Here is a 22,101-nt window from a genome sequence, read left to right as displayed (position 1 = left end):
ATAATCTATTTACATTTGTGAAGTTTACACAATGCATCACTTCCTGTCCGTCCTTATGATGCACAAAACACTGCCTGACTATTTGGCTTCTAACATCCCTTCATTCCAGATTACTTTAAAATAGCCATCTTCTTCCCTCTGCTTTAAAAACACTCCCCAGATCCCACTGTAATAATTAATGATAATTAAAGTTACAGTACACAAAATTTCACTGCTGGATTTCAGTAGATAGATTACAGTCAATTGTACTGTACGACATGTTTTCTTACCCCTCCCAATTCAAGAGCATAATCCTAGCTACGGTGGCTGCTGTAGGACAAACATGTTTTGGTCAGCAAAGAGAGATCAAAAATCTGAAATCTACACTGTACCCCATTAGGGCTGCAGCTGGTCTGCATGTTTTTACTACTACTACTACTATTAATACTACTACTCCTTTAGCTGATTGAGGTAAACATTATATGACAAATTACAAAAAATTAAAAGGTCCATTTCCACACTGTTATTCATGTAAAAAAAGAAAAGAAACCACAGCATAGAAACAGCATTACTGACAATTACCTACGATGTTCTTATGTGTTTTTATATGGGTGAATATTTATTTTAGTCTTATTAGACTTATCTGCAGCCTTTGACTCCAGTGATCATACCATTCTTATTAACAGAATACGGAAATAGGTTGGCATTACTGCCCTCATCATACTTATGAGCTCATATTAACAACTGTGTGTCCATATGTGAGGGTGTCTTAACTATTATATTTGGTAATAATTATATTTCAAATTGTTTATCAGGAAACATTGATATGGCTTAAAAAAAAAAAGAAAAAACAAAACAAAACAAACTTTAAAATCTTTCATTGTGTTAAAAGCATGGCTGTAACTATCCATCCAGCCATTCTCTTCTACTTATCCTGTTCAGGGTCATGGGGGGGGCTGGAGCCTATCCCAGCTGTCATAGGGTAAGAGGCAGGGTACACCCTTTACAGGTCGCCAGCCTGTCGCAGAGCTACACAGAGATACAGACAACCATTCCTACTCATATTCACACCTACAGGCAATTTAGAATCTTCAGTTAACCTAACCCCAGTAATTGCATGTCTTTGGACTGTGGGAGGAGACTGAAGTACCCAGAGAAAACCCACGGGGAGAACATGCAAACTCCACACAGAAAGGCCCCTGGCTGTAACTAAGAAAAGAAAAGAAAAGCCTTTTTTTCTTTTACAGTGGTTCTTACAGGCATGCTTGACTTTTACTGGCTCTTCTTCATGGAAAGGTGCTGAGTCAAAACACCATTTTTGGACAAACTCTAAAAACAGTTCCTGTTCGGCAGCTTTGCTACTGAGTTTATTGGCAGTGACAGACAAATGTTTAATAAAATTAAAAAATCCAAATACATTTTTTTTTCCAGTCTTGTACCAATTTTGGTTGAGACCACAAGAAATTGTTTTGGAATATTTATTAAACCTTCTGATAAAATCCAATTTGATGGTTTTCAGCAACTTGGTTGGAATACTAATATTCAGGTTTATCTCAGAACCTGACAAAGTTTTTATCTTTGTCATAAAATTGGATATAGCAGAAATGTTTAGTAGGATATATTATAATGTACTTGGTGCGCGGAACACATCAGTACCCCATATTTAAGAAGGGGATGATTGTGCTGCCTTAAAGGCTTGACCCTCCAAAATGTGTAAACAAATAATATTCTATGAAACCAGATGTTTTGGACTCTCAGAAGGAGGCAGTATGTCTGTAGTGGCTGTTCAGAATTCAGTGAATCGCTGCCAATTTCCTGATGGGAGGGTTCATCCAGAAATGACATATGAACGATCAGTGGAACTGAATACACAGTTATGAAAGCACAGAAGACATACTGTAACAGCGTCATTTCCGAATTTAGTCATGCAACACAACATGATAATCACTTTCTTCTGCATAAGCTTTAACATTATACTGGTGTCAGGTAATGTGATCTTTTTACTTTTCAAATTTTCAGGATTTACTGTTTTAATGTTTTATATTGTTGCAGAGCTTTTGTTTATATTTTTCACAGGTTCTTCTTTCAGTGACCAAGTCGTCCAGACTCCACCTGAACTTTATAAGAAGCAAGAACAAACAGCAGAAATCAGCTGCTCACACAGAATAGACAACTATAATGTAATCCTCTGGTACAAGCAAGCGAAAAACAGCCAGCTACAGCTCCTGGGATACATGGTTGGAACCAGCAAATTTCCAGAGCCTGGAGTGAATGTCCAAATAAATGGGGACGCAAATATACGCCAGAAATGCACATTAACAATTGAAGACCTCACCGTGAACAGCAGTGCAGTGTACTTCTGTGCTGCTAGTTTCACAGTGCTACATATCACTGATCCTCAATACAAAAACCTCACTATCAGCTTTCATTTCCTACAGCTCGCAGCTCCTTGCATCTGTATTCTAACCAACATTGGTCTTATGATTGGAAACCATATGTGAATGGGAGGTCCTTACTGTGACGTAAACCCTTTAGCCTCAAGCTACAATTATAAATAGCAGCAGGCTTTAATATTTACAATGTCAGTTGTCTCTCATTGTAGTGTAGTAGTATGTTTTCTCAAGTACTCATCACATTTGCAGTTTCATCTCTGTGGCTTCAAGGTACATGAACTTTTTAACCATGCATGAGATAGGCATACCTAGGCTTTAAAGAATTTTGTTTTTATGCAATGCCTGAACAATTTTTCTCAAAGAATTATTATCATTGCCTTCTCTGCTCTTCTCACAGGTCATTCCCAGGATGTGATTCAGTACCCTGAAATCAGCTGGAGTTTCTTCAGCAAGGCTGCAGAGATGAACTGCAGCCACAGGAAAGATACAAGTTATAGTCAGATGTACTGGTACATTCAAAGACCAGGGAAGACCATGAGCCTCATCGTCTACACAGCCTTTGGTGGGAAGCCTGACTATGGCGGGCTCAGTCAAACTAAATATACAGCCAGGAAAGACAAGATTGAGAGCGGGGCTCTTACTGTGAATGACTTGCAGCTGAATGACAGCGGTGTTTATTTTTGTGCTGTCAGCATGCACAGTGATGTGAGAAGTTGGAAAAGCTGTACAAAAACTGCCTGCCAGTTAATCTGGTATTTTAAATGACTACAGTTTTATATTCTCCCAGTAGGTGGCACTGGAGCTCCAGAAATATATCAAAGCATGCAGTAGCATTCATTCATCATTCCATCTTCATATTATGTATAATTTCCCTGTTGATCATTCGTTTTCTCTCATTCTAGGTGTTTGAGTGTTGAAATGTACAAACAGCTGTGGAGGTTTTCCAAACACCTGGAGACAAAGTCCAGTTGGTTTGCAGCCATGGAAGGACAGTGGTACCAGAAATCCTGTGTACACCAAGTTCTGAAGAGCATTGGACATTTGTTTTACAACAACAAAGAATGTTATGATCCATGTTAATGTGCTGTTCATTTACATGTGTGGCTCTATAAGCCAGCAGTGAGATTACTAGTGGCAGTGAACGTTTGTGTGAGAAGCCCGAGTAGAAGCTAGTAATTGAATTGTGAGAGCAGATCCCTCTTTGTGGTTACAGTAGCTGAGAGCACTTTGTGAAAAGGGGGAGGAAATCCCCTCCCCTTAATAAACAAACTCAGAACCATCAAACTGCCAAAGTGGCTGGTTTTGAAACTGAACATACTCCTCCTATCTCTTGGTTAGATTCCAGCCAAAATAATGTTTACTTTACTTTTCTCTTAAACCTCAGAGAGTTCAGCAGGGCCGATCAGTTTATCTGATATCAAATCCCAGAAGCTGAATTCCCTAAAATTCTTAGATGCATAATTTGGCACATTATTCAAGGAACGTCAACATGATTAATTTTCTCTGTTTCTGGTGCCTGACAGGTAACAACTTATTTACTTAGAATAAGATCTGGAAAGAGAAAATGGTTTCATAAAGTGTAAATGTAAATTATTTCTCTATGCAGGTGTCTGTGTGGGTCTTGAGGTCCGTCAGTCTCCCTCTGAGGTCATCACAAATGTTGGTTCCAAAGTGCAGATTTTCTGCACCCATGAAAAGACTGACTACAGGGTGATGCTCTGGTACCAGCAGATACCCAGAGACACGGCTATGAAGCTCATCGGGTTTTTATACTTACAAGCTGTCACATTTGAAGAGCAATATAAAGAACATTTTGATATAACTGGAGATTTGGGTGGGAATACAGCAAAGAATGTCTCTCTGATAGTTAAAGTTTCACAAGAGCACAGTGCAGTGTACTACTGTGCAGCAAGCTATGCACAATGGCAAAAAAATCCCTCTCAACGTTACAAAAACTGAATAATCTTTTTTAATGATGGTGGTTTTGATAAGACAAGCTCTCAAACACCTGCTTTAGTGGTTATCTTGTGGCTTAATCCATTCATAAAAAATGTACTAATATACTCCTGTTCTATTCTCATTTTCCTAGTATGTGCTGTTTATCCAGGAAGGAAGCCCCAATTAGCAAAAATTAAGTACAGCTTTAATTCTCATAAGCAGTAAGATACCGCATAAATTCAAGCATATCCACCTCCAAGTTTGACTCAGTGGTGGTGTTTGAGGCTTGGACATACAGCTTGCTAAACAGACTCAAAAGGCTCTGTATAGACAACAAAAAATAATATGAAGATGTGCATGGAGAGAGAGAAAAACTCCATAAGGTGCTGACAAACAGGTTTTTGGGGTTCAACTCAGGTATTTGTTATATGAAGGCCTCTCATAAGGTGGCAGTATGTCTGTAGTGTAGTGGCTGTTCAGAATTCACTGCATCACTGCCCAATTTCCTGATGGGAGGGTTCACCCAGATATGACACATGAATGATCAGTAAAATTGAAAATGCAGTTATGAAAGCACAGAAGACTTAACAGCATCGCTCCCAAATTTAGCCAACATGATAATCACATTCCTCTGCATAAGCTTTAACATTATCCTGGTGACAGGTAATTCACACTTATTACTTTTTTGTTTTACAAGATTGACTCTCATTTTCCTTGTTTTATATTGTTGTGGGATTTATGTTGATGTTTTTCACAGGTTCCTCACTCAGTGACCAAGTGTCCCAGACTCCAGCTGAAATGCATAGAAATCAAGAAGAAACAGCTGAAATCAAATGCTCACACAGTATAGACAGCTATAACCAAATCCTCTGGTACAAGCAAACAAAAAACAGTCAGCTGCAGTTCCTGGGATACATCGTAGGAACCAGTGGAACACCAGAGCCTGGGTGGAACATTGAAATTAAAGGGAATGCAAACAAGAACCAGCCCTGCATGTTAACAATTAAGGAACTCCAATTGAACAGCAGCGCGGTGTACTTCTGTGCTGCTAGTTTCACAGTGCTACATATCACTGATCCTCAATACAAAAACCTCCTCACTGTCAGCTTTCAGCTCTCACAGCTCACAGATCCTTGCACCTGTATTCTAACCAACATCAGTCTTGTGATTATAATCCGGTGCTAGAATGGGAGAATTAATTAAATCTCCACCTACCATTACAAAGAGCAGCAGGCTTTAATCTTTACAGTGTCTCTCATTGTAGAATATAACTATGACAGCTCAGATAGTCATCACGCTTGTAGTCTCATCTCTGTGGCTTCAATGGATATTTCAACTATGCAAGAGATACCTTGGTTTTAAAGATTTTTTTTCCTTCATATAATGTCTGAGTACCCTTAGAGAATTATTAGTATTAAAATGAATTTTCTTCTCAGGTCTTTCTCAGGATGTGAGCCACAAGACAGAAGTCACCCCCAATTTCTTTTTTCTCATGTAATCCCTGAACAATATTTCTCAAGAATTTTTAGTACAGCCCCCCCCCCCCCCCCCCACACACACACACGTCAGTCCCTTATGTAGCCTTATCTCTAAATAATTTGGCTGAACACTGAATATGGTGGGGCCCCTGAAAACGAATATTAAAGCAGCAAACAAGACATTAACATTTTGTTCTCACAGTGAATGACTTTTTTCTACTGTCAAATACAGAGATGTGAGAAGTTGGAGAAACTGTCCAAAAGCTGCTTGATATTTAATCCAGTATTAGAAATAACCTTAATGTTCTTCCAGTAGGTGGCGATGGAGCTCAAGAAATACGAACGTCAAAATATGCATTAGTTGACTTAAAGAGGAGGGTGTCAATAGAAGAGTTCATGGGAAAATGTCAGTCACTCATTGTTCTGTTTTCAGATAGTAGCTCATCATGCCGACATTCAGTTTATGTTTGCTTGATGGTAATCGCATTCAGAACACATGAGGAGTGCTTTGAGAATCATTTTAACATTACTGGAGGCACCTGAGCACAGCAGCATGCTATGCACACTGAGAAGAAAACCCCTCCCTTTAATACACAAACTCAGAACCATCAAAACAGATGGTTTTAAACTGAACACACTCCTCCCACATCTTGATCCCAGCTAATATACTGTAGTGTTTACTTCACTTTCCTTCACTTCAGATAATTCAGTGGGGTCTGACATTGAAACAAGGCAATGAAAAATCCCCAAAACTCTTAGACACGTTATCAAAGGAAGGTCAACATGATTCATTTTCTCTTTTTCTGGTGCCTGGCAGGTAATGACTTGTTTGCATACAATGAGTCCCTCTGAAAGTGGAAATTATTTAATTAAATGTATCATCTGTTTTGGTTTAAACTGAATATTTTTTCTCATTCTGTATCCAGGTGTCTGTGTGGGTCTTGAGGTCCGTCAGTCTCCCTCTGAGGTCATCACAGATGTTGGTTCCAAAGTGCAGATTTTCTGCAGCCATGAAAAGACTAACTACAGGATGATGCTCTGGTACCAGCAGCCACCTGGAGATATGGCTATGAAACTCATCGGGTTTTTATACTACAAAACTGTCACATTTGAAGACCAAAATAAAGATCATTTCAATATCACTGGAGATCTGGGTGGAGATACAGCAAAGAATGGATCTCTGATAGTTACACGTGCAGGAAAACAGAACAGTGCAGTGTACTACTGTGCAGCTAGCGAAGCACAATGACAAAAAGCCCCTCTGAACTTTACAAAAACTCCACAGAACTATGCATCACTGGTGGTTTTGAAATACAAGCTCTGAAGCACCTGCTGTAGTGGTTGTCTTGTGGCTTGATCCATTGATATAAAAAATTACTAATATACCTTTGTTTCTACTGATTGTTTCATTAACAGGACGTGTTATTAACAGTAAATACTGTTTACATAATCAGGAAGGAAACCCAAATTAGCAAAAAGTACATGCAGTTTTCCTTCACATAACCAGAAACAGCACACATGCTCTTCCCAGCCTTATTTAAGTTTACTTTCATCTTTGTGCTGCTAAGAGTTTCAAAGACCTCTTCATGCAGTAAAACACCCTCACACAGTACTTGTGAAATATTCTTAAAGGTTGTGCAGAATAATTAATAACAATTTATAGTTTGTCATGAAACTCTGTGACAGGCAAGTTTTAGGACCCCAGTACAGGACACTTGAGACACAGGCCTAACTTTAACTTCAGCTTTCATTAGCTGGGAAACTGACTGAATTGGATGGGGCCAGTGGAACAAATTAGAAAACAAACTTGAGCAGACAGACAGCCGGCATAAACTGATAACTACAGCAACAAGGACACGACAGAGAACCAGGGAAAATACAACGTATTTGTTTAGGCAACTTGGTGAATTCAATTTTTCATAGACATATTACCCACTAAAAGTCAGTTCTGCAGTTTTCAGCTGATATGATGATGATATTATGGAACACAGCCTCAGACATTTTCTAACTTTTAAAGTTAATGCAGAGTCACAGCAATGTAAAAGAGCAACATTTCTCATAGCAGCATTTTGGTCCAATAAAGAAGAAATCCTTTATTTTTGGGGTTCAACTCAGGTATTTGTTATATGAAGGCCTCTCATAAGGTGGCAGTATGTCTGTAGTGTAGTGGCTGTTCAGAATTCACTGCATCACTGCCCAATTTCCTGATGGGAGGGTTCACCCAGAAATGACACATGAATGATCAGTAAAATTGAAAATGCAGTTATGAAAGCACAGAAGACTTGAAAGCTTTGTCATGCAACACAATATGATAATCACTTTCTTCTGCATAAGCTTTAACATTATCCTGGTGACAGGTAATTCACACTTATTACATTTCTGTTTTACAAGATTCACTCTCATTTTCCTTGTTTTATATTGTTGTGGGATTTATGTTGATGTTTTTCACAGGTTCCTCACTCAGTGATCAAGTGTCCCAGACTCCAGCTGAAATGCATAGAAATCAAGAAGACACAGCTGAAATCAAATGTTCACACAGTATAGACAGCTATAACCGAATCCTCTGGTACAAGCAAACAAAAAACAGTCAGCTGCAGTTCCTGGGATACATGTTAGCAACCAGTGGAACACCAGAGCCTGGAGAGAAAGTCCAAATAAAAGGGAGTGCAAACACACATGAGACCTGCACATTAACAATTGAAGACCTCACCGTGAACAGCAGTGCAGTGTACTTCTGTGCTGCTAGTTTCACAGTGCTACATATCACTGATCCTCAATGCAAAAACCCCCTCACTGTCAGCTTTGATCTCTTAGAGCTCACAGACCCTTGCACCTGTATTCTAACCAACATCAGTCTTGTGATTATAATGCAGTATTTGGATGGGAGGTCCTTACTGTGAAGTAAGACCCTTAGCCTCCACCTACCATTATAAATAGCAGAATACTTTAATATTCATAATGTCGGCTGTCTCTCATTGTAGTGCATCACTATGATTGCTCAAGTATTCATTACATTTGTAGTCTTAGGTCTGTGGCATCAAGGTACGTGAAACACTCAAGTGATACAGAAGCTTTCAAGAATTTTTTTCTTCCTGTGATGTCCTGAACACTTTTCGGAGCGCATTATTAGGATCGATTTATATTTTCTTCTCACAGGTCATTCCCAGAATGTGGTTCAGTACCCTGAAATCAGCTGGAGTTATGTTGACAAATCTGTAGAGATGAGCTGCAGCCACAAGAAAGATATAACTTACAACCAGATGTACTGGTATATTCAAAGACCAGGGGAGACCATGAGCCTCATCGTCTACACAGCCTTTGGTGGGGTGCCTGACTATGGTGGAGCACGTGAAAATAAATATTCAGCCAACAGAAAAAACTTGAGAGTGGGACTCTTACTGTGAATGACTTGGAGCTGAATGACAGCGGTGTGTATTTCTGTGCTGCCAGCAAACACGGTGATGTGAAAAGCTTGAGAACCTGTACAAAAACTGGCTGATAATTAGAAATCACTTGACATAGACTTCCAGTAGGTGGCACAAGAGCTCATGAAATACTAACGTCAAAACATGCAGTAGTTGCTTTAAAGAGAGTCCTTAGTAAAATGTTAAAATCACTGTCTATAGCTTCTTTGTATTAGAGATTATTCATTTTCTCTCTTTCTAGGTGTTTGTCTGGGTGTTGAAGTCCACCAAACACCAGAATTCCCTGGAGACCAAACTTTGACTCACATTGGACATTTGTATTACAGCAACAAAGAGTGTGAAGCAATATTTTAATATTACTGGAGATTTGAGTGGAGACAAAGCAAAGAATGCTTCTGTGTTTGCTGTCGACTTAAAGGTGCAGGGGATCAGTGCAATTCACTACTGAGCAGAAAGCCATGCTCACTGACAGGAAAACCCCTCCCCTTAATACCAAAGATCAGAACCATCAAAGTGGATGGTTTTAAAATGAATATACTCCTCCCAGCTAGTATATTCTTTCCTCATAACCCTCATACAACCTCATACAACCAAACCCCTAAAAAATTTTAAACACATAGATGGACATATTATCAAAGAACTCCTTTTAAGAAGGTCAACATGATTAATTTCCTCTTTTTCTGGTGTTTGACAGGTAATAACTTGATTACACACAATAAGATCCTGTGAAAGTGCAAATTATTTCATTAAATGTATCATCTGATGTGATTTAACCAAAATCTTTTCCCATTCTGTATCCAGGTGTCTGTTGGGGTTTTGAGGTCCGTCAGTCTCCCTCTGAGTTCATCACAAATGTTGGTTCCAAAGTACAGATTTTCTGTAGCCATGAAAAGACTGACTACAGGGTGATGCTCTGGTACCAACAGCCACCTGAAGGCACAGCTATGAAACTCATCGGATATTTGAATGTCAACAGTGTGAAACTGGAAGAGTCTGAGAAAAATGATTTTGACATGTCTGGAGATTTGAGTGGGAACGCAGAAAAAAACGGCTCACTGATAGTTAAAGCAGCACAACAAGAACACAGTGCAGTGTACTACTGTGCAGCAAGTAAAGCACAATGACAAAAAGTCCCTCTGAACTTTACAAAAACTAAATTTTTTTTTTTAATCATTGGTGGTTTTGATAAGCTCTCAAACACCTGCTTCAGTGGTTGTCTTGTGGCTTGATCCATTCATGGAAAATGTACTAATATGCCTTTGTTTCTATCTGATTGTTTCATTCTATTTTATGTAGTCATTAAATACTGATGACATAACCAAAGCTAAAGCTGACATTGGAAAAAATAAGTGATGTCTACCTTCACATTCCCAGTAACAGCAGACAAGTTCCTCTAAACCTTTTTAAAGATTTCCTTTTTCTGCCACTGACAGTTGCAAAAACACCTTCATCAGTACAAACATATGGATTCATATGCATCCTATCCAGTGCTAGAAATCCCTTTTCTAACTTTGTTCGGTGTTTCACAATGGGAATCACCTTGGTGTGACCAACCCTGGAAGCTCCAATGACATCATGTCTATCCTTGACAGACCTGTGGAGCCATGCTCAGGGCCCTGCCCCTCATACTCGCATAGCCAACCAGCCCCACACTATCAGTTTACATCTGTTACAGCTCACATGCCCTTGCCCCAGCATTCTAACCAATACTGGTATTGTGATTATAAGCCGGTATTGGAATGGGAGGTCCTTACTGTAACATAAAGCCTTTAGGCTCCGATCATAAATAGCAGCAGGCTTTAATATTTACAGTACAGTCAGCTGTATCTCATTGTAGAATATGACTAGGATTGCTCAAGTATTCATCACATTTGCAGTTTCATCTCTGTGGCTCCAAGGTACATGAACTTTTGAACCATGCGAGAAATAGCTAGACTTTAAAGAATTTTGTTTTCATTTAATGCCTGAACAATTTTTCTCAAAAGAATTATTAGCATTGCATTATATGCTCTTCCCACAGGTTATTCGCAGGATGTGATTCAGTACCCTGAAATCAGCTGGAGTTTCTTCAACAAGGCTGCAGAGATGAACTGCAGCCACAAGAAAGATATACGTTACACTCAGATGTACTGGTACATTCAAAGACCAGGAGAGACCATGAGCCTCATCGTCTTCACAGCCTCTGGTGGGAAGACTGACTATGGTGCACTTGATCAAACTAAATATTCAGCCAGCAAAGAAAAAGTTGAGAGTGGGGCTCTTACTGTGAATGACTTGCAGCTGAATGACAGCGGCGTGTACTTCTGTGCCGTCAGCATACACAGTGATGTGAGAAGCAGGAGATGCTGTACAAAAACTGCCTGACAATAATTCTGTTATTAGAAATGTCCGTCCAGTAGGTGGCACTGGAGCTTAAAAAGTACTAACATCAAAGCATGCAGTCGCTGCTTTAAAGAGGAGAATCCTTTATCTGTTCATCTCTGCTTACAGCAGGAACAGTCCAGTCCGTGTGTATTTGGACAATTAGGATAAAATATAAATAAAAAAATAATCAAACAGGACATTCAAAACTTGGGCTGTGGCTGTACACGTAAGTACTAATAAAAAAAAAAAAAGCTCCTTTCCCCCCCTTTTTAAGGTCAAAATATGCTTCTCTTTTATCGGTACATGTTCAGGAATGGGTGTAAGAGAACACGGCAAGTTTTTGGCCAAACTATTTAAACAGTTGCTCAGCAGAGACCATTTCCTGTTTTCCCTCTGTTGGCTTTGACTAGCTGTGACAGACAAATGTTTTATAAAATAATAATAAAAAAGAACCCCCCAAAATACAGAAATTACTCTGATTATAAAATGCACCTCCACTTTAGACCATATAGGTAGCACCTGAGTTTTAGACATAAAACTTGGTTAACAAAGACATAAGTTCAATTTCAGAACTATTCTGTGAGCTGCAATAGACAAAAGAGAAAGATGATGATGATGTGCAACAAAAGATAGGGATACTACGGAGGCCTTATGCAACCTCAAAGATTCGATAAGGTGCTGATAGTGTTCGAGGCTCAACTCAGGTCTTTATCATTTAAAATCCTCTCATAAGGTGGCAGCATGCCTGTAGTGTAGTGGCTGCATCACTGCCCATTTTCCTGAGGGGAGGGTTCACCCAGCAATGAAAGCAAACAATGAAAAACAGGGTCATTTTTGAAGATAGTCATGCAGCACAACATGCTAATCACTTTCTTCTGCATGAGCTTTGACATTATCCTGGTGTCAGGTAATGTGATCTTTTCACTTTTTCATGATTTACTCTCATAATCCATGTTTTACATTCTTGTGGGTTTCTGATGATATTTTTTCACAGGTTCTTCACTCAGTGACAAAGTGTCCCAGACTCCAGCTGATATGTATAAAAATCAAGAAGAAAAAGCTGAAATCGAATGTTCACACAACATCGACAACTACGATCAAATCCTCTGGTACAAGCAAACAAAAAACAGCCAGCTACAGCTCCTGGGATACATGGTAGTAAGCAATGGAAAATCCGAGCCTGAAGTGGATGTCATAATCAAAGGGAGTGCAAACAAACAGCAGACCTGCACATTAACAATTAATGACCTCACCCCGAACAGCAGTGCAGTGTACTTCTGTGCTGCTAGTTACCACAGTGCTCCATGTCACTGCTCCTCAATACAAAAACCTCATCATCAATTTGCAGCTCACAGACCCTTGCACCAATACTGGTAATTATAATCCAGTACTGGAATGGAAGTTCCTGACTGTGAAGTAAAGCCTCCATCTACCATTATAAATAGTAGCAGGCTTTAATATTCACAATGTCAGCTGTAACTCATTGTAGAATATGACTACACTTCCTTAAGCAGTCATCACATGTGTAGTCTCATCTTTATGGCATCATGGTAAATACACATTTTAACAACACAAGAGGAACCTAGGTTTTATCCCTACAACACTAAAGTCAAGTGATTGACTGCAGATGGGGCGCTGCTGACTTCAACTGCGGATAAAGTCAAGCAGTGGAAGGAATATTTTGAGAGCATCCTTAATCCCACGGACACATTTTCCGTAAAGGAAGCAGAGTCTGAAGACGACTCACCCATCACTGGGTGAGAAGTGACTTGACCTTCATGTCCTTCCAGTAGGTGGTGCTGGAGCTTAAGAAGTACTAACATGAAAAACATGCAGTAGCTGCTTTAAAGAGGAGGGTGTCAATAAAAGAGTCCATGGCAAAATGTTAAGAGTCACTCAGTGTTCCGTTTCCAGACCAGAGCTCATCATGCTGACATTATCCAGTTTATTTTGGCTTATTGGTAATCACATCATTCAGGAATCCCATTTCAAATTAGCCATACTTTTTATGTTAATTATTTATTTTCTCTTTCCAGGTGTTTGCCTGGGTGTTGAAGTCAATCAAACACCTTTGGAGGTTTTCAGAAGACCTGGAGAAAAAGTCCAGCTGGTCTGCAGCCATGGAAAGACTGACTACATACTCATGCACTGGTACCAGAAATCCCCTGGAGACCAAGCTCTGAAGCGCATTGGACATTTGAATTATGGCACCAAAGAGTATGAAGACCCGTTTAAGCAACATTTTAATATTAATGGAGATTTGAGTGGAGAGAAAGCAAAGAATGCTTCTCTGTTTATAGTCGACCTAAAGGCACCTGAGCACAGTGCAGTGTATTACTGTGCAGCAAGCTTTGCACACTGAGAGGAAAACCCCTCCCCTTAATACAAAAACTCCCAACCATCAAAGTGGATGGTTTAAAACTGAACATACTCCTCATACAGCCAATACAGTATTTACTTCATTTTCCTCTTAAACCTCTGTGGGGTCGGTCAATTGATCCGATTTCAAATCCCAGCAGATTAAATCCCTAAAACACATATTATCAAAATAAAGTCAACATGACTCATTTTCTCTTTTTCTGTTGCCTTATTTGTCTTACAATAAGTTGTTGGCGCACAGTAAGATCCTCTGACAGTAGAAATGGTTTTATTAAATGTATTATCTGTTGTGATTTAAAACAGAATCTTTTCTCATCCTCTACGCGGGCGTCTGTCTGAGTTTTGAGGGCCGTCAGCCTCCCTCTGAGGTCATCACATTCTCTGCAGCCATGAAAAGACTGACTACAACAGAGTTCTGCTGTAGTACCTGCAACCACCTGGAATGTCAACGCTGCCAAATTTGAAGACCAAAATAACAATAATTTCAATATCATTTAATATTTGAGTGGGAATACAGCAAAGAACTGACATTAGAAATGTCTTGATTTTTATGTCGTTCCAGTAGGTGGCGATAGAGCTCAAGAAACGTCAAAACATGCAGCAACTTATTTAAAGAGGAGGGAGCCAATAAAAAAGTCCATGGCAAAATGTTAAGAGTCACTCAGTCTCTGGTTTTCAGACCGGAGCTCATCATGCTGACATTATTCACTTTGTTTTGGCTTATTGGTAATCACAGTCATCATTCAGGAGTCACAATTTATATTGTCTTTAATTTATATGCCAATTATTTATTTTCTCTTTTTCTAGGCATTTGCCTGGCTATTGAAGTCAATCAAACACCTTTGGAGGTTTTCAGAAGACCTGGAGAAAAAGTCCAGCTGGTCTGCAGCCATGGAAAGACTGACTACACGTTCATGCAGTGGTACCAGAAATCCCCTGGAGACCAAGCTCTGAAGCGCATTGGACATTTGAATTATGGCACCAAAGAGTATGAAGACCCGTTTAAGCAACATTTTAATATTAATGGAGATTTGAGTGGAGACAAAGCAAAGAATGCTTCTCTGTTTATAGTCGACCTAAAGGCACCTGAGCACAGTGCAGTGTATTACTGTGCAGCAAGCTATGCACACTGAGAGGAAAACCCCTCCCCTTAATACAAAAACTCCCAACCATCAAACCATCAAAGTGGATGGTTTAAAACTGAACATACTCCTCCCACCTCTTGGTTAGATTCCAGCCAGTATAGCGCTTACTTAATTTTCCTCTTAAACCTCAGATAGCTCTTCAACTCTTAGACACTTTATCAAAGGAAGGTCAACATGATTCATTTTCTCTTTTTCTGGTGCCTGACAGGTAACAACATAAAACATACAATAAGCCCCTCTGAAAGTGGAAATGGCTTCATTAAATGTACCATCTGTTTTGGTTTAAACTGAATCTTTTCTCATTCCGTATCCAGGTGTCTGTGTGGGTCTCGAGGTCCGTCAGTCTCCCTCTGAGGTCATCACAAATGTTGGTTCCACGGTGCAGATTTTCTGCACCCATGAACAGACTGACTACAGGATGATGCTCTGGTACCAGCAGCCACCTAGAGACACGGCTATGAAACTCATCGGGTTTTTAGAATACAAAGCTGTCACATTTGAAGAACAGTATAGAGATCATTTTAATATCACTGGAGATCTGGGTGGAAATACCGCAAAAAAAAGCTCACTAAATATCCGAGGCATAGCACATGAGCATAGTGCAGTGTACTACTGCGCAGCAAGAAAAGCACAATGACAAAAACTCCCCCTGAACTTTACAAAAACTCAACATAAATTTTTTATCATTGGTTGCTTTGATAAGGCACGCTCCTAAGCACCTGCTTTAGAGGTTTTATTGTGGCTTGTTTGTTTCATTCTCATTTAAAGCCCAAGCAGAACCTTTCACATATCCCAAAACAGCTCCTACAAGCCAAGTTAGCATTTTCTTTTTTGCCACTAGGAAACAGATTCATCTTTATGCAATATCAGTACTTGTGAAACTTCAATTCACAAATCCTAAAAGACTGTGCAGTATAAGTAATCACAATTTTGGTTTGTATTGGTAACACTGTTTATTGTAAAGCCAGTCCATAAATATATTTTTCAATACAACATGTAGACTAGAGTGCACATTTACTCAAGTACCACAGAAACACAAACAGCTCAGGCATTCAAGTACAGTAATCCCTCGCTACTTCGCGGTTCGCTTTTCGCGGACTCGCTTGTTTCGCGGATTTTCAATCAATATTAGTGTAAAATATTTATTGCAGTATTTTCGCTGTTTCGCGGTACTCGTTCTTCACATGCGTAGTACGTGTTGTACAATAATGTACACAATAATGTGGGGAGGGTTTATAAAAACTTAAAATAGTGTATAACTACTAAAATAATGTATAAGTATTAAAATAAATATAGCGTCCCTACTTCGCGGATTTTCACTTATCGCGGGTGGTCCTGGAATGTAACACCCGCGATAAGTGAGGGATTACTGTAACTCGCAGCCACTAAGCCATGTTTCTAGTTTAAGCCATTTTCTGCTGCCTGCCAGGTAATTATTTGAAAAGGTGCTGGAAATAACTTTTTTTGTTAGTTTACCAACTGTCACAAACTAAAGTTCTCCTTTCTTCTTTGGTCTTGGTGTTTGTTGGGGGTCTGATCGTCCTCTGATATCATTGCAAACCCTGGTTACAAAATTCAGATTTTCTGGAGCCATGATAAAACTGACTGCAGGATGATGCTCCGGTACCAGCAGCAGCCTGAAGATACACCTATGAAACTCATTGGATATTTATACGTCAAAGCAAAAAAGGTGAAAGAGCTGTATAAAAACAAGTTTGATATCTCAAGATTTGACTGTGAATACATGAAGAAACAATTCTCTGATAGTTAAAGATGTACAAGAGCACAGGGCAGTGTACTGTGCACCAAGTCATGCACAATGACAAAAGTCCCTCTGACAATTGCAAAAATTACACTTTTTTTTTCTTTTTTCCATGAGATTCTGTCTTGTGGCTTGGTCCATTCATATGTATTTCAATAAGGAAGATTTAAAATCACTCATCTGCTTTTCCAGATGTTTTGGCATTTCTCTCTCACCACCTCCACTTTCCCACACTGTCAAACTCAGTGCTGACCTCATCTCTTCTACTCTAGTCGTCTTTCTGCCCCCCTTCCTGGAGCCAATCAGCCTCTGCACAGTGTGCTTTAAATATTGCTACTTATCTCTCATTCTCCCTTCCAGATTCATTTGTGCAACTCACCCCCCCCCCCCCCCCCCCCCCCCCCCACCACCACCACCACCACACCAGCCATAAGCTCCTTCCAAGCCTCCATCTTAGTCTCCACCACCCCCACGTCTAGACTCTGGGGTGCTCCTGCCTAATCCCTCTCTCTACTAGGATGCCGTTCAGCTTCACTGGGCCTTCGGAGTCCAATCACCAAACAGCTATTTGTATTATCAATAAATCTTGTTCAGTTTCTCCCTATGATCTCTCCTCATTGAAATAAAATATACTAATATACCCTTATTTCTTTTCTCTTTTAACTAGGCATGTTATTTAGAGGGTATACTGCTAATAAAACCAGGAAGGAAGCACAAATTAGCAACAACAAAAAAAGTGAGACATTCTTTCACATAACAGCAGACTTGCTTCTCCTGTTCTGCCACTAGGGGGTGCAAAGTCATCTACATTTATCTTATCTAATTCTAGTACAGTAACTTACATCCACTAAACTCTATTATAAACTGTCTTCTTTCTTCTCTTCTCTCTTCTGCTTCTAAAATCTGCCCTCTAATTTTCTGCTGCCTGCTAGGTAATCATTTCAAAAGGTGTTGAATTCTTTAATTCTGGAAATAATTTTTAAAAAACTGTAAAATTGGAAACCATCAGCGGGTTGAAAAAAGAAAGAAAACAAGCTGATATCAGACACCTGCTTTTGTGGTTCTTTTCTTTGTGATATTATTTGTTATTCCAATTACAGCAGACTAGTAATAATTCTAGTATATAATAAAAAGCAACACATTGTGTGTGGATGGTTAAAATAAGAGATCCAAGCTACAAGGATTACATTGATGAGCCACCACAAAAATAACCAGCAACATTTCCAAGTTTAAGTGTATTTCAGATTTACAGTGCAGTGCAATTTTCTGGTATTTTGCAAGCTAAACAGTAAAGAATTAAATCCAAAATGTTTTCAGCTGCATCTCTAATATGGATATTTGGTGTATATGCAGCCACTCCTCTTCTGCCTGCATCTCATTGGTTTCTTCCTCAACTGACAATTAGCTCAGTGAGAGAGCAGTTTCAGCACAGACTGTGTTTTTATGGTTTTATAGTCAGATCGCTACATGATGATTAGATTTATTTTCTTCTTTTGCCTCACAGGTAACTACTTCATGGTAAAGTGAAATGCACTGCATGTACGTACATTTTAAAAGCATTAATTTTTCTGTCTCTGCTTACAGCAGGCATTTCTCTGGGGATACAGGTCCATCAGTCCCCTTCTGCTGTCTTCAGAGAGGTTGGTGATGATGTACAGCTGACCTGCACCCATGAACAGACTGACTACAGAGTGATGCTATGGTACCAGCAGCCACCTGGAGACACGGCTATGAAACTCATCGGGTTTTTAAACTACAAAGCTGTCACAATGGAAGAGCAATATAGAGAGCATTTCAATATCACTGGAGATCTGGGTGGAGATACTGCAAAAAAAAGCTCACTAAATATCCGAGGCATAGGCCACAAGCACAGTGCAGTGTACTACTGTGCAGCGAGAAAAGCACAATGACAAAAAATCCCCCGGAACTTTACAAAAACTCGGCATCATTTTTATCATTGGTTGGTTTGATAAGACACGCTCCCATACACCTGCATTAGTGGTTGTATTGTGGCTTGATCCATTCATATAAAAACATAGTAATATACCCTTGTTTCTGTTCTCCTTTAACTACGCATGTTATTTAGAGGGTACACTGTTTATAAAACCAGGATAGAAGCACAAATTAGCAAAAATAAGCGCAGCATTCTTTCACATAACAGCAGACGTGCTCCTCCAAGTCTTATAAAAGTTTACATTTCCTTTTCTGCCACTAGAGGTTGCAAAATCATCTTCATCACTATGCATAGTCATTCAGTAAGACACCATTATGCAGTATTCGAGAAACACTGTAAATCTCATGTCCTTAAAGGCTGTGTGGTATAACTAATCACAGTTTGTGGTTATAAAGATAGATTTTATGGACAGCACTGTCATAAATTGCTTTTTCAATATACAGCGAACTAGAATGCACTTTTCCACCAATGCACAGAAACCTTTACGGAAACATCGTTCAAAGAGAAAATCCCCCAAAGCAACTGGAAAGTGATGTTTCTTCATTGTATGCATGTTCTCCTTAAATCTCAGTCATATCAGCTGGGCAGGTAATTCTTAGTGTAAACATTTGGCATAATCTAATTCTAGTGACTTATATCCACTAAACTCTATTATAAACTCTCTAAATGCTTCTAAAATCTTGTTTTATGTTAGTCCACACAAAATGATCTGCCTTATAATTTTCTGCTGTCTGCTAGATAATTTCAAAAGGTGTTTAATTCTTCAATTCTGGAAATAAGCCCCTCTAAAAATAAAAAAAAAAACTGCACATTTGGAAACCATCAGCGGTTTGAAAGAAGAAAGAAAATAAGCTGATAGACACCTGCTTTTGTGGTTCTTATATTGGATTGTGATACAGCAGACTAGTAATAATTATATAATAAAAGTACAGTATATAATAAAAGCAACACATTGTGTGTGGATAGTTAAAATAAGAGATCCAAGCTTAAGGAATACATTGATGAGCCACCACAAAAATAACCGGCAACATTTCCAAGTTTAAGTGTATTTCAGATTTACAGTGCAGTAAATATTTGCATCTTGAATTGATCAAAACAGTCAGTTATCATTCCCGTCTTAGGAAATGGTGATAAGAATTTTTCATATTTTCTGATATTTTGCAAGCTAAACAGTAAGGAGTTAAAACCAAAATGTTTTCAGCTGCATCTCTAATATGGAGATCAGTTTGGTTTATATGCAGCCACTCCTCCTCTGCCTGCATCTCATTGGTTTCTTCCTCAACTGACAATCAGCTCAGTGAGAGAGCAGTTTCAGCACAGACTGTGTTTTTATGGTTTTATAGTCAGATCTCTACATGATGATTAGATTTATTTTCTTCTTTTGCCTCACAGGTAACTACTTCATCGCAAAGTGAAATGCACTGCATGTACATACATTTTGAAAGCATTAATTTTTCTGTCTCTGTGTACAGCAGGGATTTCACTGGGGATACAGGTCCATCAGTCCCCTTCTGCTGTCTTCAGAGAGGTTGGTGGTGAAATACAGCTGACCTGCACCCATGAAAAAAGTGACTACAGAGTTATGCTCTGGTACCAGCAATCACCTGGAGACGCGGCTCTGAAACTTCTTGGATATGGATATACAGAGTTCAAAAACAACAGCGTGGAGGAACCATTTAGAAAACATTTCAAATTAGCTGGAGATTTGAAGGGAGACACAAAGCACGGCTCACTTTCCATCATCGATGTAAAAGCACCTGAACATACGGCAACGTATTTCTGTGCTGCCAGTCAACCACAGTACATCAAACACCCATCTGCTTGTGACAAAAACCTCTTCCCATGTATCCAATGACTGACAATATTATTAGTTATCATAATCACCAGCACTGAGTCCTGGGTATGGGTATCATTTGTCAAGGCAGCTTCCTGAATATTGCAAAATCTTCCAGAAATTATTGATCAGTTTTCAGTTGATGAGCTGGAGGGAAGTAAAAATGACACCATGAAACACAGCATCAGTATTTTTTTTTTTAAAAAACGAGATTTTAAAGTTAATGCAGACCTCGTCTTTCATATTCTTGAATTAAGCACTGCAGCAAGCATTTCTGCAAAAAAAATCTGACAGAATAACTTTTTTTTCCATTTTAAAGCCAATCCATTTGTCATAGAGGACACCCCAAAACACAAGCTGCTGCTAGACAGTTTGCTCATTTCTCTACATCACTTCCTGTCCCTCCTTCTGATTTGCAAAGCACTGCGGAGACTATTTGTCTCCTGACATCCAGCATGAAGCCATCTCATCTTATTGTTGCCATCCTAATTGTGTTCTGGATGAAAGGTAACACTGAACTCTTACAAAACATTTTAGTTGGAGCACCAAAAAACAGGCAAAGAAAACTAAATATTCACCCCTCTTTCTTCTTTTGTCCCTTCTCCAGGAGCTGATCTCAGTAAAGAGAAACAAGTGTCTCAGTCTCCAGCTCAGCTGTTAGGACAACCGACCACTCAAGTGAACCTGACCTTCACTCATGAAATTTCGAGTTACGATACGATTCTCTGGTATCAGCGCTCACCGGGAGAAACCTCCCTGAAGCTGATTGCTTATGTCTATTTTACGAATCTGAATGTTGAGAAGCCATTTGAAGGCAACTTTAAGGTGAGTGGAGATGGTAGAAAAACAGCTTATCTACACATCCTGAACCTAAGCCACCCCGAAGACAGTGGAGAATATTTTGGAGCAGCACGAATACACGGTGATAAAGATAATGACACTCTCATACAAAAACCCTCATACTTCAAACTGATCTGCCAGATATCAGCACCCCAACAGGAAACCACAGAGAAACTTTGTGAAACTCTACCAAATTAAAATACTGGAACTACAAAAAATGTCACCTTTTCAGACTGCCATTTTTATCCAAACTGTATTTAGCCTCATTAAAATGTAGTGAAGGCTTAATTAAATAGAAACAAGGGTGCATTACTTGCAAAACTTGGATCCCATTTCACCCAAGCTTTACAGTCATGGCAGCTGAGAAGTTTATATATGCATATTATACAGTATAGGCATTGATACTAACATTTCTGACACAACCACTAAGCTTTGCAAAGAAATATGTTGTTCAATCTGGAAACCACAGCAATACACATGCCATTTCCACACTGAACATCCATGCGCAGGCAATATGTTCATTAGGTAGGCACTACCACATGTGTGTAGAGCTTTTACAAAAGAACAAAAATCACAAAGTCCACACAAAGTGAGGTGGTCATTATGCAAA

General features: G+C 39.2%; 1 gene segment (V, D, J or C); it reads left to right on the top strand.

Annotated features, from left to right (window-relative positions):
* Positions 1 to 11,025: 11,025 nt before the first annotated feature.
* LOC115772769 (T cell receptor delta variable 1-like) lies at positions 11,026 to 13,760 on the top strand. The segment is given in 3 exon segments: positions 11,026 to 11,111; positions 11,234 to 11,541; positions 13,614 to 13,760. Coding segments are annotated over 3 exon segments (513 nt in total).
* The last annotated feature ends 8,341 nt before the right edge of the window (positions 13,761 to 22,101 follow it).

Source organism: Archocentrus centrarchus, chromosome 22 (genome assembly GCF_007364275.1).
Source record: "Archocentrus centrarchus isolate MPI-CPG fArcCen1 chromosome 22, fArcCen1, whole genome shotgun sequence".
Classification (NCBI taxonomy): Eukaryota; Metazoa; Chordata; class Actinopteri; order Cichliformes; family Cichlidae; genus Archocentrus; species Archocentrus centrarchus.
This window is presented reverse-complemented; position numbering and strand designations above follow the sequence as displayed.